General features: G+C 41.1%; 2 protein-coding genes across 2 annotated transcripts in view; both read right to left on the reverse strand.

Annotated features, from left to right (window-relative positions):
- Positions 1 to 100: 100 nt before the first annotated feature.
- Positions 101 to 822, reverse strand: LOC142385631 (histone H4). Its single transcript, XM_075472317.1, has one exon. It carries the CDS (start codon positions 788 to 790, stop codon positions 479 to 481), a length of 312 nt encoding a protein of 103 aa, XP_075328432.1. The 5' UTR covers positions 791 to 822; the 3' UTR covers positions 101 to 478.
- Positions 823 to 2,319: 1,497 nt separating this feature from the next.
- The window catches only part of LOC142385632 (potassium voltage-gated channel subfamily A member 5), a 65,853-nt gene continuing 50,462 nt past the window's right edge, over positions 2,320 to 17,710 (reverse strand). Inside the window, exon 2 of the mRNA XM_075472318.1 lies at positions 2,320 to 8,179. The gene's annotated coding sequence lies outside the window, so the exon portion shown is untranslated. The remainder of the gene's footprint in view (positions 8,180 to 17,710) is intronic.

Below are 17,710 nucleotides of genomic sequence, written 5' to 3' on the forward strand. Positions count from 1 at the left end.
GATCATTCTGCACTCGCTCGCCAGCGCCCCCAGACAAAATCAACTGAACTGCAGCCAAAAAATTTTTTTTTTTTTTTTTTTTTTTTAATAATGGGGCGAATGGGAAGTGGAACGGCTGTCTGTAAAAGGGCCATACCTCGGTACCAATAAGTCAGATTTTACATCAATTTAATGTGTGAATTGGCACATTTCATGTCAAATTGGCAGAGAACCTACTGTACACAACATGTTATTTGTACAGAGGTTTGATGTAGCCACTGTGGATTTAGTTATATTTAAACTCTTATATGCTTGTTTACGAACCAACATTTCTGTTAAATTGTTTATTTTTGAAACAATACGAATATTATCATTTATATGTAAGTAGTCACTAAATATGTATAATATAAACATAGGTAGATTTGAGAATAGGGATCGTGCTCTGAAAGGTGTGGTTGGCTCTTAAAAGAGCCGTTGTTTTGTTGAAAGGGTTTAAACTTTAACCTCCGAAGCCGTAGAGAGTACGGCCTTGCCTCTTGAGCGCATACACCACGTCCATGGCGGTGACGGTCTTTCTCTTGGCGTGCTCTGTGTAGGTGACTGCGTCACGGATAACGTTCTCCAAAAACACTTTGAGCACTCCGCGTGTCTCTTCGTAGATCAGGCCGGAGATACGCTTAACTCCACCGCGGCGAGCCAAGCGGCGGATAGCTGGCTTGGTGATTCCCTGGATGTTATCACGGAGAACTTTACGGTGACGCTTGGCGCCCCCTTTCCCGAGTCCTTTGCCTCCTTTACCGCGTCCAGACATTACCTCTAATCGAGTGGTTGATTCAGCTAAGACTGATGTCTGAGCAGCAGTGAGCACAGAAATTTAAAGGTATGTTGCGGACGTGAATGAGAACAGTCAGCCCTCAACTCGTCTACTTCCTCCTGTAAGCCACCCATTTCCGGTTAATGAAACAGTCCTTCATTATAAAAGTACAAGCATTGCAACACTCGTTGTCTCGTGATGATATAATAAATAAACCAAAAGTCTACTGAAACTGTTTAATAAGCACCTGCATACCCATACACACTTACTGCGTCATGTCATGTGGTGTAACATAATTTTCAGAGTTAGTGCCCTTCAGATAAAAGTCAGGGTGACATCACTTACATTCTCCTGCTATTTTTGATCCTTAACAGATATGAATATTTGGTAGCCTGAAGGTTGAATGTGCATTGATCAGCTGTGCAGATGCAGATCCTTTCTCATCCAAACTATAATGTGTCATATGCCTACACATAAACAGCATTCATTCTTCAGTTCTGTATCCATGTTATAATGGACGAAACACCTTCTCCAGATCCAGATAAAAACAGTAAATATTCACAATTTAAATATGTAAGACAAGTCTTTCCTCCCAGGGATCTTCTAATTCTCACACTGTGGGCCTTCCCTAAATATCAACACAATTACTTTGTTCAGTGTTATATTTCTGTGCTTATGAATGTTATTTGATCCATTAGACGCTCAAATGTTTGTTCAATATAACCAGGTAATGCTGTTCAAAGATCCTTATTAGTGTCAAAGTCTCAGCTTTGCTTTCTAATTGAGCAATTTCATGATCCCAGCAGATATTTTACTGTACATTTTTTGTGGGTCATTTGTTGTTTTTTGTTGTTGTTGTATTTATTGGTTAAATGTATTATATAAATAAAGGTGACTTGACTTGGACAAATTAAAGCAGACTTTTTTTGTCACTTTATCTAAAATATACAATCATGCTTTCAATTTTTCTTAGCCAGTGTATCCTTCTTTAAAACCTCTGGAAAAGACCCCGGCACCTCAATGACTCTGAACAAGATGAAAGCTGGTATGGAAAATTAATGAATGAACAAAGCCTCTCTACTCTACATCATCCATCTGTGGCGTTTGTGACAAAGGAAAATCAATTGAATCATAATGAAAAATATAAAGACTATATAATGAGTGTAAATCATAGGTCACGTTTGCCCATTTCTCAGTCTTTTAAGACCACAGCATAACTACGGTATCCTCAGACTACAGTGAAATGAACCAGTAATGTGTCAGAAATACTGTTTATAAGTTCTGATCAAACCTCTTTTTTAAAACGATGTTGAAACATAAATGTAAATATGTGAATAATAAAAAGTGTGGCAGAACTAACTTAAAGTTTTTCATGTTCATTATTGACTTTGTTTCAGACGAAACCTGTAATTACAACAAGTTCATCTGTCTGAGATGCCAAAAGATGATTTATGGCTCCATCTAGTGGCAAAATAATGAAATACAGTCTTTGTCAGAGAAAAAACAACAACAACGTTCAGCTTGTTTCAGTTTATTTCTTAACTCTTCTGCATATATTATCAACAATTTAACAAACAGGTTTCTTTGAGTTAAAAACACAATGTAACATTAACGGGATGAGGTTTAACAAGTGATACACTTAAACCACTTATACACAGAAAATTTTGGCTTCTTCAGACCAGTTTGGCAGCGTCATTTTAGGGGAATGTTGTCAGTAAAGGTTCTTTATGGACGGATGCAGCTTCACAGGTGATTCACACTCACGGGCAGTGAAGTCTGCCGACTCCACACAGAAAGGAAAATAACTCCACTACTTCTGGCAGAACACAACATCATTGGCTGGATATGAACGTTGGGTTGTGTTCTGTTAACTAAACTCATGCATTAAGAAAGTTACACTGTGAAGGTGAGCCTAAAAACAGTCAATAAATATTGAAAAATGCTGCAAAATCAGTTTGTGCCTCTGAGGGTTTTTCATTCCGAAAACAGCAGATAAACAAACAAGTAAACAAATCAATAAATAAATAAGTCTGGCGTTCGGTTCGGTAAAGCAGATTTTTAGTGACAAAAGTGAAGTGATATTTCCTCACCTCTGTTGCAGCACATCAACCAAAGATGAAACTTTATGCTAAAATACTTTAAATTGACTGGTTTTAGATGGTTTCCATAAATTGCTAATGTTTATTAAACAAGAGAAGAACAATATAAAGTGCCACCCCAGCAGTTATTAATCCCCTAAATGATTATCTGTGTTCCTCACAATTGTACATTTTGAGGGTTGTTTTTACCCTAAAATAAGACTATGAGTCTATAACTTCGTCCCTATGAATCAGCTAATCCCCAGCAAACAAAATAATCTCTCGGTACGCCTCCATATGTCGCTGAGTAGAGTTCCTTTTAGTTACTGGGGTATTATCGTTCCCCTAAACTAATGTTGAAGGAAGAGGTTATCCAAAGATCGGAAATTAAACATTTCCGGAGGCCTGGTCTTATTCACAACAATAACTTGTGATCTATGTAAAGAATTCCCACAAACAGTGTTGTAGTGGGCACCAACAGCTCTCAGCAAACCTCTCCTCATGGCTTATGTTATCTTCTTATATCATCGGTTCTTCACAGCACATCCCGACTACCCACAGGGTGGGTAGTCGGGATGGGTTCTTGCAGTTTTCTATGTAGAATATTACAGACTGAAGGTGGTGCTCTGCTCATTCAAAGCAGTGAAGGTTTAGCTAATGATCAGTCTTGTTACAATAAAAAAAAAAAAAAAACACAAAGTTAAAGACTTGAATTTGAAGTTTCAACAAATGGCTTTACAATTTCTTATTAATTTACTCACAGGCTCACCAGCACATCTCACAGTAGTTTGTGAAACTGGGACAGCTGTGAGAGCTGTGACACAGCTTTGTCATTTCTCATGTACGTGGACACAAAATAACTTAACGTAGGAATAGTGTTACAGCGTTTTGTGAAACTGTTGCTGAAGGGATGAAAAAGTCCAAGGAGGTTATCATCCATCCAGAAGACCTGAGTTTTTCTGCTTATTTTCTTTCTTTTAAAGAATCTCCCCTTCAGTAGTTTAGGTTTAGGCCTCTAAACCTACTTGGCTAGGGTTAGGAAAACAACATGCTTCACAATAGCAAGTAACAAAACTCCTTTGGTTGGCTTAACGTTTGATACGTACCGTCACATCTGCAAAAGACACACAACATGCTGCAGAAACAAGTTCACTGAAATACATTATTTTACACTTAACATAGTTTGTTTTTCTCCATCAGCACAAATACAATTATTCAATTTTTCCGTGATGCGGTTGGACTCAAAGCCAGTCGATATGTTGCTCTATGTTTGCATTATTAGACATTTGCATGGTGTCCAGATGAATTTTCTTTTGTAGACATGACAAGAATTCCTGCTAAAGATGAGGGTAGAAGATACTGAAGATTCCAACATCATCGTCAGTGTTCAATAAAAGATGAAACTGGAGCGAGAACCTTCAGGGAGTCAATGGATGTGCGTCCTGATGATCTCTGCAAACCTTCAACAGCAGATTAATGCCCAGATTTTAACAATATGTTATTTTGTTTGATATCCACATGATTTTGGTCACACATTAGTACCTTTGATTGGTTAAAAGAAGAAACGACACACTGGATCTGCTTTACCAAACAAAAGCTGAACGTAGCAGAAAGACGACTCCCTGAGAGGCACAAACTAACTCAAACTCAGCACCGATCCTTAAAGTTCATGATGCTCGATGAGCCAATAAAAATATGAGTGAATGTGAGGTATAAGGAGAGCTAATGGACAACGTTTGTCGGACTTCAGGGATAAGGCTGAACATTGATCTGCACAGTACAGGGATAGCAGCTTCAAGGAGACACGTAACACAATTCACAACGGCAGAAAACAGGGTAGAAACAATAAAACAATCACTGTAAATTCTCAAACAGTGGATGCAGAGTTCTGTCTTTATTTTCTTGATGTCTAAGCCTTTTACGGACCTTTGCAAATTGTTGTTCTCATCTGCTGCTCCAAATGCCTCTGGTTGTTTCATATTAAAAAATCTTAATTTGTTAAGACCCTTCACATCGTATAGAAGGCATGTACATATATTAAGAAAAATTCAATGAGCAGCATATTACCAGCAGCAGTTTATTTGATCGTAAACTTAAGTTATCATGTGTGCCACTATAGGAAGCCTAAGTGTGAAAAAGTCACCAATTTATATGGTATTTACTATCAGTGATAAAGTCACAGTCACTCATCAGTAAGTTACAGGGTACTGTTATGGCAGTTTATACCTAATTTAGTCTGTGGGGCAAACTATTTAAAGTTCTGAAAGCTCTGCTTCGTCTGGCAGACAGTATAATCTCACGCCACCTTTTAATTTACCATGTGGCGCAGAGAATGTTTTTATGAAACAGCCATCCAGTCGAATGGAAATTTCTTACGTTTTGAGACACATTTTCTTCAAATTCAGCCTGTTTTCATGCACTAAACTAGCAGCACAAAAAACTTGTTTTTCTGCTGAGACTCTAAAGGCTGAGGCTGAGAATCTAAATCTGATTTAAACTGAAAACAACTTTAACAGATAATTTACAGTTTGAAATACAGTAACGTGCTGTTATTTAACTGCTGCAGCATGTTAAATAACAGTGAAATACTCACTGTGTCGAAGCTGCCACTGTTTTACTGTTATTTTACAGAGAAAGAGGCCAATGTGTGTTTGTAGACACAAAAATAACCACATAAAAACGGTATAATCTCACAGCTTTGTGTGAAACTGTCACAAAGCCAACAGGTAAATTAATTCATGTTCAGAGGCTGAAAGAGTTAAAGGTTGGACTGTTGAAACCCTGTACTTTCTACACGTTGTTTTGTCTGATATTAGGATTTAAAAACAAGGTGCTTTAAAATATACCAAACCACATGTTACAAACACGGTGCAGACACATTTGGACTAATATGGGCTACTTTTGGCATTTATAGCAGAGTTACAGCACTGATAAGTGTAATGTGGGACAGATGTGCCCCAGATGTCACAAACCATCTTTGTAATGGGATACCAGTGGGTGTTGTGAGGGCCTCAAAAGTAGGCCATGAGTTAGAAAAAAAAAGGTTTCAGATTTGGGCTGAAAATTCTTTTCTGTCTGAAATATGACCCAGATATGACCAAGTTTAGCCTAAATGTGTGGGGTTCTTATGGCCCAGATTTGGCCGTGAATCAACGTAGTAACTCACAGTGAGTGTGCTATTTTCACACCAAATGAAGAGTGTTTTTTATTTATGGGAACACCTTCTAAAAATGCTGATTGAATAGTCTCCCTTTGCCAGTACGAGTGTGGTTACTCTCAGTGCTCTGGGGGCCACAGTGAACTCAGAACCGGTCCAGAAACTATCACTTCCTCCCACTGGAGAACACTGTGAGCACAACATGGTATTACACTGTATCCTGCAGTCTAATCACAGCTCCTGATAAGCACAACTTCCTCAGATAATTACATAAGTTTATTAGTTTTGATCGGACTCTGGACGCTAGCCCAACACAACGGGACTGAAAGTGAGCTGCCAACTATCTCACAGGTTGTTTAATAGTTCAGTTTTGTCTCTTTCCATCCCTGAGTTGTTGCAGTCAGTTTCAGCAGAGCTTCCATATCAGACACTACATTTAGGAAATATGTGTTTCTGCAAAGAAAAGGTGAGCTGTGCACCTGGGTGCTGTGTTCCAATCAAAGCTTAAAGGAGCCTGAGCCGATAAAAACACAACTGCTGACAAAACTCTTTCTCACTTCATACAAGCCACATGTCGGTGGGTTTGTGGATTAGTGTAAAAGATATACACCAAACATGGTTATCCTGGGCCACATCTGGCCCACACAACACTTACCAGTGCAGAATCATTCGTGACAAAAGTGGCCAAGATGAGTCCAAAATGTGTCTGCTGTCTGGGATTATTTTGAAAGCTGTATTAAAAAAAATGAAACAAAGAAAAACATTTATTTTGTGTAAAAAAAAAGAGTCCAGGCTAAAGGACTGCACTTACCGCAGAAATAGTTGTTTAAAAAAAAACACGAGTTTAGTGTTCAGTGATTCAATGTTTGACCAAAATATCAAAAACCCGACCAACCAGTCCATGTAACGCTTTTAAGCTACGTTTGTTTTTTAAGTTCAATTTGTGCAATCAGATTTATTCAAATGAAAAACAAGAGTTTAAAGGATGATTAGATAATGGTACAGTCCAACCACAAGCACAAAACATCTTCCAGTTTGGTTCAAAATGAAAAGAATGAAAAGTAAACATAGAGACAGTTATCAGTTAAGTAATCAGAAATAATTGTTCATTCAGTCAATCTTGATGGCACAAACTGAGGAACCCATGAAGCATTACATGGACTTTAAGGTTTTTGTCCTTTCCTTTGTTTTGAAATCTATTTGAGAATTTACAGTATTTTAAATCCCATTCTGGCAAACACTCATTCCTTTTTCTCACTTACTCACATATGTTATCATGCCACTTATGGTTGCTTGATTGATATGTAGGAGGAAGTACAAAATATATACGCAAGAAGAACAAGCCACACAAAGGTAGAGAATACTAAATACTTCAGATTCAAGCCCCTGAACATACAGAAAACATTGCTCCTAAAGTCCAACAGCTAAGATGAGCTGACACGAGGAGCCTGTGGGGGAGCATCCCACTGTTAGCATGTTCAAAATGAATGTGCTGTGTTATCTGAGATAGGCTATGGCTTTGGCCCTGGGCCGAGCAGGAAGGGGCATATTAGAGGGAAACTAACAACAACCAAACATCCCGTCTCCATTAAAATGTGTTCAGTTTTTTTCTTTTCCTCTCGTCTTTCTTACACTGTTTTAGAAAAATAGAAATCAGGAAAACATCATTACAAAAATAAACCAAAAAGTTTGTCCAAAGTCTACATCCACATGACAACTTCACACAAATATCGACTGATATTGCACAGCGAGGGATTTCTTCCAATATGAAGTAAATCACTGACACCATTTTTAGATTAAAAAAGAAAAACACATTTGGACGTTAAAATGATCGAGTGTTGCAGGTCCTGGATAGATTTGATTGTTTCTCTTTTTTTCTCCAGAGACAGCAGCACAATCCCAGGCCCTCCTTCATCAGGCAGATGCATCCTCTGAGTGCTGCTCCAAAGAAAAATCCAAAGCCAAAAGAAGAAGAAAAGCTTCAGAAGTATCACCAGTGAATTTTGGTTGAAGGCACAGAGTTCCGAAAAACAAAGAACAAAAAAAGAAAGAGAAAAAGGGTTGTATACGCTGACTTTGGAGGCGCAGCAGCAGTTTCCTGGTGGAGGGGATTCCACTCTCCTGATGGTCGGAGGGCAGGGCTTCGACTCTCTGTGGAGACACAAACAACCAGAAAACAAAGAGGTTTTAATGCTCCATGCCACCTTTCCTTATCTGCTCATCGATTTATATCTGATTTCATCATGTTGTTGTGTTCAGGAGTGGGACAACATTCCTCTCCCACAGGTCCACCAGCTGGTCTCCTCAGTTCCAGATGTTTACAGATGTTGTGAAAAGAAGAGGGGATGCTGCACAGCGGGAAACGTGGAGCTGTCCCAACTTTTATGAGACGTGTTGCCATTATGCTGCCATCAGATTCAAAATTAGCCGAATATTAAAACGTCTCATTTTCAACATTTGACATATTTTCTAGCCGGTCCGCGGTGTACCCCGCCTCTCGCCCAATGACCGCTGGGATAGGCTCCAGGGATTGCAGAACTTAAATATATATGTCTGTATTTATTAGCTGTCTTTTTTAGAGATTCTCACAATATGATAAAGAGTCTGATGGCTTGGGTAAAATATCCTTTGATTTGTCCTCTCAACACAATCCATCCCTATTGTCTTCATTCCAAACATGATCGTCTTTGCATAAGTAACAAAAGAACACCAAAGCCTACATGACCCAGACACACAGCATTTTAAATCACTGACCGTGTTTTATCATTGTGTCATGCATTTACAAATACCAGCTGCCACAGGCTCATTTACACAGCCTGCGTTCTAAATGCACACAGTAGCAGATGCAACGTTACAGTACAGTAACAAAGCTGAATCTATTCAAAAGGACAGAGTACAGGTAGAACCAGTAAAGAAGAGGAGCAGAAGCCTTTATGATTTAAAGTAGCACTATGGAACAAGCTAACCCTCCTCTCAGGCTGGCTAATTAAGTACAGCTTTAAGGTATTTGAATGCTACAGATCCACTTCCATTTTCCTCTTTAGTTACTTCGTTAAAAGTGTCATTCCTGAAACATTGCTCTATCTTAGATGAAAGAAGAAGGTTTCTGATACAAATCTGCCAACTTTAAAGGTATATCTAACAATAAAGTTGTTTTATATACCACAAGTGTTGCTGCAGTTTTTATCCCAGTCACTTCTACATCTTATCCATTTTAATCTACACACACACACAACATAAATTAAGTTTTTTAAGCTCATAAAACGTGAATATTTTCCATAACTCAATCCAACTAACAATTAACACATACATTTGAGTGAACTGCATGACTGCTGATTCATTCATTTGTTAACAGATATTATGATGTCAGCCGAAGTTGAAAAGAAAAGTTATATATTTTAAGATATTATGACTCAGAGGCTGCAGTCGTAACTAAAACCGGAGGAGGCCATTGTTATCCAACTTAAACGGCACAACAACACGGTTCACGTCAAAATGTGAGGAGGCTCGGGTCGGCAAGATGGTAATGACGAGGAAAAGGTGAACGTGGGAGGGCTGCAGCGGGGGTCTGAATGGAAACCAGTCTGTCAGCAGTAATGAGGACCGGGTTTCTCTGAACCCCGATGAAGTGTACCAGGGGGGATCAGACACTCTGATGAGCCTGTTGGCTGTCCAGCAGACAGATGTGACAGATGCTGAGCCCACTGAGCTGCTGCCCCTCTTCCTAACTGATGATTTCTGGACTCTGAGAACAGATGAAACTAACAGAGATGAACACCAGTTCTTGGCCACTCAAACGCTGAAGAATCAGGATCTGATGGAAAGACGTTTTACTGATTCTTACTGACGTTCCTTTTACTGATTTTCTGTTGTTCTTATGTGGATAAAATGAGAGAAAAACACGAAAAAGGTCAGAAGTTGGAACAGCCTTGTTCATAGTTGTGTTCATGAGGTCAGAAAAGAATCAAAAAGGAAAAAGGAAAAGAAAAACATATGGAAATGTGTTCAGAATCCATTTTTTCTACAAGTTGTGGAATCCAAGCGCCACCACGCCGTGATGTCATCAGTGATGTCACCAGATACAGATTAAGTGATTAAATGTAGTACCTCCATAAACTTTGTATTTTCCCCTGTGCAGTCTCACTTTATCTCTGACCGTTTTTAATCTGCAGCCTTTAGAAAGTTTTCTTAAAAAACACCTCAGCTCTCATCTGGCTGATGTTTTACAGTTTGAAGAATGGAGGTACAAAATCGATGTAAAAAAATGAAAGTGTGGGGCATAATTACCACCTCTCCACATGATTAAAGAGTCAGAACAGATTAAGAATAGATGTGGGAGGTTTTGTGAAATCACAGGGATCCTGAGAGTGAGTGCTTTCTGCAGGCTGGTAGACAGCTCAGGGTCTATATGTGCCTCCACCCCCACCTTACACCATCTTCCTCGAAGTTAATCCTCGCAGCAGCGGCAGATGGTGCCGGGAGCATCCACGGCTGTGCCCTCAACAGCTCCTGTAGTTATGAATGATTGCAAGGCCTTGGGCATTAAGTTGGATCAGTGTAATCCAGCACAGCATATGCAGCCGCCAAATCCAGCATGCAGGAGAACTTTCCTCCTTCGCTTTCCCTCAACAAATGCTCTTCAAGGAGGCCACAAGGTGTGAACATGGCCTCAGTATTCCTCTCTACTGCTCAATAAACACATCAGGATGCTGTCAGGCAGCTGAAGCTATGACCACCTGCTCACAGACGTTTGATTGCACAATGAAGAAAAGGCTAAATGTAATTCAAAAGAACGGTTTAATCTCATCCCGCTAACCTGAAATTAACTTAACCTTCGTCTTGTGTTAGGGTCGGCACCGACCCGTTTTTAGGTTTTAAATGCATAACATAACCATATAAATTTGTTTATTGCATCAAGGCTTTATGACTTTGTCAGGAACCTCTATTTCAACAAAATAAAACAAAAAAAAATAGTTTTCACTAAATTATAAAATGCTCTAGTTGAAATTAATACCTTTGTGTTGTTAGGGTCGGTTTCGACCCTAACCCGACCATATTATAAAGCAATAATTAGAGCCAAAACTGAAATCACAAGTTCACTGTCAGCCAACACACTGCTTTTCATTTTGTGTTTGTACTAAAGTTCTATTGCTGAAAAAAAAGACTTTTTTGCCTTTTTCTTGAAGTAAATATATGGGTCGAAACTGACCCGTAACACCATAGATGTTACTATAGTTAATAATATTAAAATGAAAAAAAAAATAAAACTAATTTATTTTAAGAGATGTGTTCTAAATCCCCTCAGTAATAGTCAGGTGACATAACAACCTTTTATTTATTGATTCTCTTGAGGTTCATTTTACATTTTTGTTTTTATTGAAATTGAGGGGTATACTGACAAAAACAAGGCCCAGGGGCCCACACCAAAAATATTAAAACCAATATTTTTATGGATAAAGAAGCCTAACAAGGTAACCAAGAGATGAGAAAACAAATTGGATGATAGATGATTGTTTTTAGTGTATTTTACAACTAAATTAAAACACGGGTCAAAACCGACCCGTTAACATAAGAGATGGTAACAGGGAACTAACACAAGACGAAGGTTATAACGACAACGGAGTGGAAATTCCACTGAAGCAGATGACCTTTCAACCAAGCATTCTCTGGGACTACATTTACATTCAGCTGTGTGGATCAAAAAATCTGCATTCGTTCAAAAACTGCTCCCGTTCAACTGGGCAAACACAGGTAAGAATCTGTACACGAGTGAAATCTGACACAACCAAGTGTACAGTTCAAGGAAAAATGGAAACATCTAATATGGTAGTTTATCAGAATCAGAATCAGAATCGCTTTTTATTGCCAGGTATGTGGACACACACGAGGAATTTGACTCCGGTTACACCTCACTCTCTTTAGTGCAACAATTATAAAAAAATAGACAAAAAATAGACATAGAACAAGATTAAATCAGAAGTGCAAATTGGTGCATGGTCCAAGGATGAAACACTGAAGTCCGGTTTTAGCTGTTTAACACAGAGACAGCCTGAGGGAAGAAACTGTTCCTGTGTCTTGTTGTTTTGGCGTACAGAGTTTAAACAGTTTGTGTCCAGGGTGTGATGGGTCTGCAGAGATGTTACCTGCCCGTTTCCTGACTCTGGACAGGTACAGATCCTGGATGGAGGGCAGGCTGACACCAATAATCTTCTCTGCAGACCTTATTGTCCGTTGCAGTCTGTTTTTTTCCTGTTTGGTGGTTGATCCGAACCAAACGGTGATGGATGAACAGAGAACAGACTGAACAATGGCGGTGTAAAACTGGATCAGCAGCTCCTTAGGTAGGTTGAGCTTCCTGAGCTGCCGCAGGAAGTACAACCTCTGCTGGGCCTTTTTGATGGTAGTGACTGTGTTGGTCTCCCACTTCAGGTCCTGAGAGATTGTGGGGCCCAGAAACCTGAAGGATTCCACAGCAGACACTGCGTTGTTGGTGATGGTGATGGGTGGCAGAGTGGGGGGGCTTCTCCTAAAGTCCACTGTCATCTCCACTGTTTTTAGCGTGTTCAGCTCCAGATTGTTCTGACCACACCAGCAGACCAGCCGTTCAACCTCCCGTCTGTATGCAGACTCATCACCGTCCCGGATGAGGCCGATGACCGTTGTGTCATCTGCAAACTTCAGGAGTTTAACAGACGGGTCTCTTGAGGTGCAGTCGTTGGTGTAAAGGGAGAAGAGCAGTGGGGAGAGTACACACCCCTGGGGGGCACCTGTGCTGATGGTCCGGGTGCTGGATGTGATGCTCCTCAGCCTCACCTGCTGCTTCCTGTCAGTCAGGAAGTTTGTAATCCACTGACAGGTGGAGGAGGGCACAGTGAGCTGGGTGAGTTTGTTGCGGAGGATGGCTGGGACGATGGTGTTGAACGCCGAACTGAAGTCGACAAACAGGATCCTGGCGTACGTCCCTGCAGAGTCGAAGTGTTGCAGGATGTAGTGCAGTCCCATGTTAACGGCATCATCCGCTGACCTGTTCGCTGGGTAGGCGAACTGCAGGGGGTCCAGCAGGGGGTCTGTAATGTCCTTCAGGTACCCCAACACCAGTCTCTCGAAGGACTTCATGACTACAGATGTGAGGGCAACAGGCCTGTAGTCGTTCAGTCCTGTGATGGTGGGTTTCTTGGGGACCGGGATTATTGTGGAGAGTTTGAAGCATGAGGGGACTTCGCACAGCTCCAGGGATCTGTTGAAGATCCGGGTGAAGATGGGGGCCAGTTGGTCAGCGCAGACCTTCAGGCAGGAAGGTGACACACCGTCTGGGCTGGGTGCCTTCCTGATCTTTTGTCTGTGAAAGACTGACAGAACATCCTCTTCACAGATCGTGAGTGCTGGTGGGGGGTCAGAGGGGAGAGGTGGCAGAGTGGCAGGTGATGTCAATGGGGGGGGGAGGTGGAGAGGTGTGAATGTGTCAAACCTGCAGTAGAACACATTCAGCTCGTCAGCCAGTTGATGATTCGCTGCAGTGTTTGGGGATGGTCTCCTGTAGTTGGTGATGGACTGCAGGCCTCTCCACACTGACGCTGGATCGTTGGCTGAAAGGCTGTTTTTAATCTTTTCAGCGTAGCTCCTCTTGGCTGCTTTCACCTCCATTGTCAGCGTGTTTCTGGCCTGGTTGTACAGGACTCTGTCCCCACTTCTGTAGGCCTCCTCCTTGGCCTGACGAAGTTGCCTGAGTTTTGCAGTGAACCAGGGTTTGTTGTTGCTGTATGTGCGGAAGGTTTTGGTGGGCACACACATGTCCTCACAAAAGCTGATGTAAGATGTCACGGTATCAGTCAGTTCATGCAGGTCTGAGGCTGCAGTCTCAAAAACACTCCAATCAGTGCAGTCAAAGCAGGCTTGTAATTCCACTTTGGCGTTGTTGGTCCATCTCCTCACCGTCTTGACCACAGGCTTAGCAGATTTCAGCTTCTGCCTGTAGGTCGGGATAAGATGAACCATGCAGTGGTCAGAGAGTCCCAGGGCTGCACGGGGGACAGAGTTATATGAGTTCTTAAAAACAGTGTAACAGTGGTCCAGAGTGTTTGTGTCCCTAGTGGGACACTTAATATGCTGTTTATATTTTGGCAGTTCGTGGCTGAGGTTTGCTCTGTTAAAGTCCCCCAAAACAATGAGCAGAGAGTCCGGGTGCTTTTTCTCCACGTTATTAATCTGGTCGGCCAGGTGTTGTAACGCCTCAGTAACACAGGCCTGAGGAGGGATGTAGACTCCGACCAGAACAAACGAGGAAAACTCCCGCGGCGAATAGAACGGTTTACAGTTGATGAAGAGTGTTTCTAGTTGAGGACTGCATGATTTGTTTAGGACCGTGACATCAGTACACCAACCTTCGTTAATGTAAAAGCAGATTCCGCCTCCCCTCGTTTTCCCCGTAAGCTCCGTTATCCGGTCCGCCCGGTGCAGGTGAAATCCAGGCAGGTAGAGAGCAGTGTCCGGGATGTGCTCACCGAGCCAGGTTTCGGTGAAGCACAAGGCAGCAGATCTGTTGAAGTCCGTGTTGGTTGTATTGAGGAGCTGCAGTTCGTCCACCTTGTTCGCCAGAGAGCGGACGTTGGCCAGGTGAATAGACGGGAGCGCAGTGCGAAACCCCCGCTGCCGCAATCTGACAAGTGCGCCGGCTCGCTTCCCCCGATGTGTCCGGCGTCTCCAGCGGAGACCACAGAGAGCTGCTGCTCCTCCAATGAGTAGTTCTGTTAAGTTTTCCGGATCGATGAGAACCGAAGAAAAAACTTTGCTGGTGGTTATACCAATGTTTAGGAGTTCTTCTCTGGAGTAAGTGACCAGAGAAGGAGCACAGAAAACACGACAAATGCACAAAAACGTAAAAAACACGAGAGAGCGAAGTACCGAGGCAGCCATCCGCGGCGCCGTCTCCATGGTATCCTGGAGGGATATGGAATAACAACGTCTGGACGATGCTGTTATTCATTTCATCAATATTTATGAACTTTTGAAAAGCCCCACAACTACTACAGCGCTGTTGGTCCAGGAAAGCTGCCACATCGTGGCTATAAGGAGAGCGCCACACTGTGGATGCATGGTTCACCATTTTAAACTGTTAGACAGTCAAATAGGTATTTATGCATTTGGCATGTTTGACGGCCTCCTGTGTTTCCTTTTCTGACTCAAAAGTTCTTAGTTTACAAACTACTGTTTTGTTTCTTTTCTGCATTACAACAGCTTTCTGAAAGGTGAATGAGGAACACTGAGGTTGGAGTACTTTTGTGTTTCAAGTGCCAGTTTTCACCACCCTGCCTGTCTTCGCCTATAGACAATATATACACTCACTTAGGTCACCACCTTAAATGCAAATTAAAAATTAAGCTAGATAGATACTTATTAATCCTGAGGGAAATTCAAATTTAAAAGATGCAAAAAGGAAAACCACAAACAGACGGAGAGGAGAGGTGAAATAAAAACCAAAGGTAGTCGTCTACTTTATCGGGTTTTGTTCTCCTATCTTTGTTCTATTGCCATCGGAGGAGCATACATGAGCAGAGTAAGTTATTAGAAATGTTATGGCCTGTGGGTTTGTTTGTTTCTCTTTGTTCTAGTTTTAAATCTTTGTATTTTCATGTTTTAGACTTATTTCCTGTTTCCTGATGAGACCGACTTCCTCCCCAGACGTGCCCCTGGGTCACATGTTTACAACACGTGATTACATGTGAAGAATATGCGACCTCTTGTGGTCGTGAGAGACATTGCATGTGAAGTGTAAAATGCCTCCTTGAGGTTGATGGTTGCTTTTGAAGTTTCAAAACATAAATGTGTTTGAGCGTACACCATGATGGTTTTCTAACCTTAAACAAGTCTCATTATTGCATAAACCCAAACAGGGAGGGACAAAGTTGGTCTCTACTGTGCGTTAAATAAAGTTGTGTGGTTCAAAGTGCTGTGCATGTCATCCATCCCAGCTCTTTGCTTCTTATGGGACTTTGTGGCTTTGTTGTGGGTCTTATTTAAGGGTATGATGTTGTTGTTTCACACCAGACTTCAGTTGCTGATCGATATATACATCTGTGTTACATTAGTCATTTATTTCCTCACTATTTTCACTCCCAATGTCCTTGTCAGATCATTGGATCATTCCACATGCCAGGTTAGGTTCTTGTTCCTGCCATGCTCGGCTGTGGTTGCTGGGTTTGTTTGTTTGGGGCGAAAAAAGACGACAAAAAGTGTCATAATTCCTCCAATAATTGAACTTCTGCTGATGGTACCCATGTATTTACCCCTGGGGTATTCCTAGAAAGTAGCTAAAGAAAGCCAGGCTATAGCCGGAAAGCGTCGCTTGAACTAGCGCCATCTCCCAATTAAGCCTCAAGTCGTTCCTCGAAGACATTTTAGCTACATCTCAGTTAGGCTAATCCAAGCGAGGCTTACATAGCCTAGCTTAGTGCGAGTGCACGAGGAACGTAAGAAGCCCTGACGAGTGGATGGTGGAAAAACGGAGATCTGTGTTTAAAGGAGAGCAAGACAAGAGCTGTTATTTTTTCGGCAGCTGAACAAATAATGCTGATGGAGCTGTTTGAGGATTTTAAAAGCGTCATCACCAGAAATGGTAATACAGCTGCGGTCAATAAAGCGAAGAAACGGCATGGCTAACAACTGCTGACAGACTAAACGCGGAAGTTATGAAAGTTTCATACCATCGACATTTATTTTACTGTCCTCATGTATTTATGCTCTCCTCTTTGTGTTATAATGTGTTTACATAAAGCATGCTGAATTGTCTCTGTATGAGATGTACAGCACACATATACTGGCCCTGCTCAGTTTATTAATAACCCAATAATCGACACGCATCATCATACTTTGTGACTATATTATCCTGTGTGTGTGACCCAGATATTATTTTTTCACTGTTACATCTCAGCAGGATCAATCTTAACAGCCAAAAGCGTACCTGGCAGCAAGTGAAAGTAAAGTACAGGAAAATATTTCAGAGTGGTAAGTAGCCTTTGAAGAAATGTGTTTGTCCAATAAAGAGAGCACCAAACTAGATATGGAACACAAGAAACTGAAAATAAAAAAGATCAAGCTAGAGATTATGAAACTGGAGAGGGATGTTAGTATAAATTCAGATAAAGGAGAATTTCGTGTTGTGAACTGTATTTAATTCTGTTTTCTCTCCACAGCTTGAGAAACATGTAATAATAATTACACAATTCAACACAACTTGAAGTCAAACTTGTCATTATTGTACGGTTCATGCAAAGTGTTAGAAATGTGTTTTTTACATTTATATTCACAGTGGGGTGCCAGGACCTAACGTGTGGAAAGTTATAAATCATCTCTGTCCATTTAGCCTTCTTACACTTGCTCTGACTTAAACTGCTACTGTGTTGATGCTAAATTATGAAAATAAGTTCTAACTCAAAGGTCACAACAATAAGGATCAAAGGAAATATGTGTCCCTGTACAGGTCCCTCACTGTGTCAGGAGAAACTGAGTCCTTTCAGGCACTGGAACTCAACGAAGAAAAGACTTGAGCCTGAAAAGTTGTCTACAAGACAAAATGTATAAAATATGAAGTATACTATTAATTTAAGATGGCTCTGTCAGAAGTCAGCCATTGTCCCTGAGACCTTTAAAGGGTTAGTTTGCCATTTTGCACATTAAGCCCTGTTT

The sequence above is a fragment of the Odontesthes bonariensis genome, chromosome 8 (genome assembly GCF_027942865.1).
Source record: "Odontesthes bonariensis isolate fOdoBon6 chromosome 8, fOdoBon6.hap1, whole genome shotgun sequence".
NCBI classification, from domain to species: Eukaryota; Metazoa; Chordata; class Actinopteri; order Atheriniformes; family Atherinopsidae; genus Odontesthes; species Odontesthes bonariensis.

Coding starts and splice junctions, on each gene's coding strand:
- LOC142385631 (XM_075472317.1), bottom strand. CDS start 790: ATGTCTGGACGCGGTAAAGGAGGCAAAGGACTCGGGAAAGGGGGCGCC.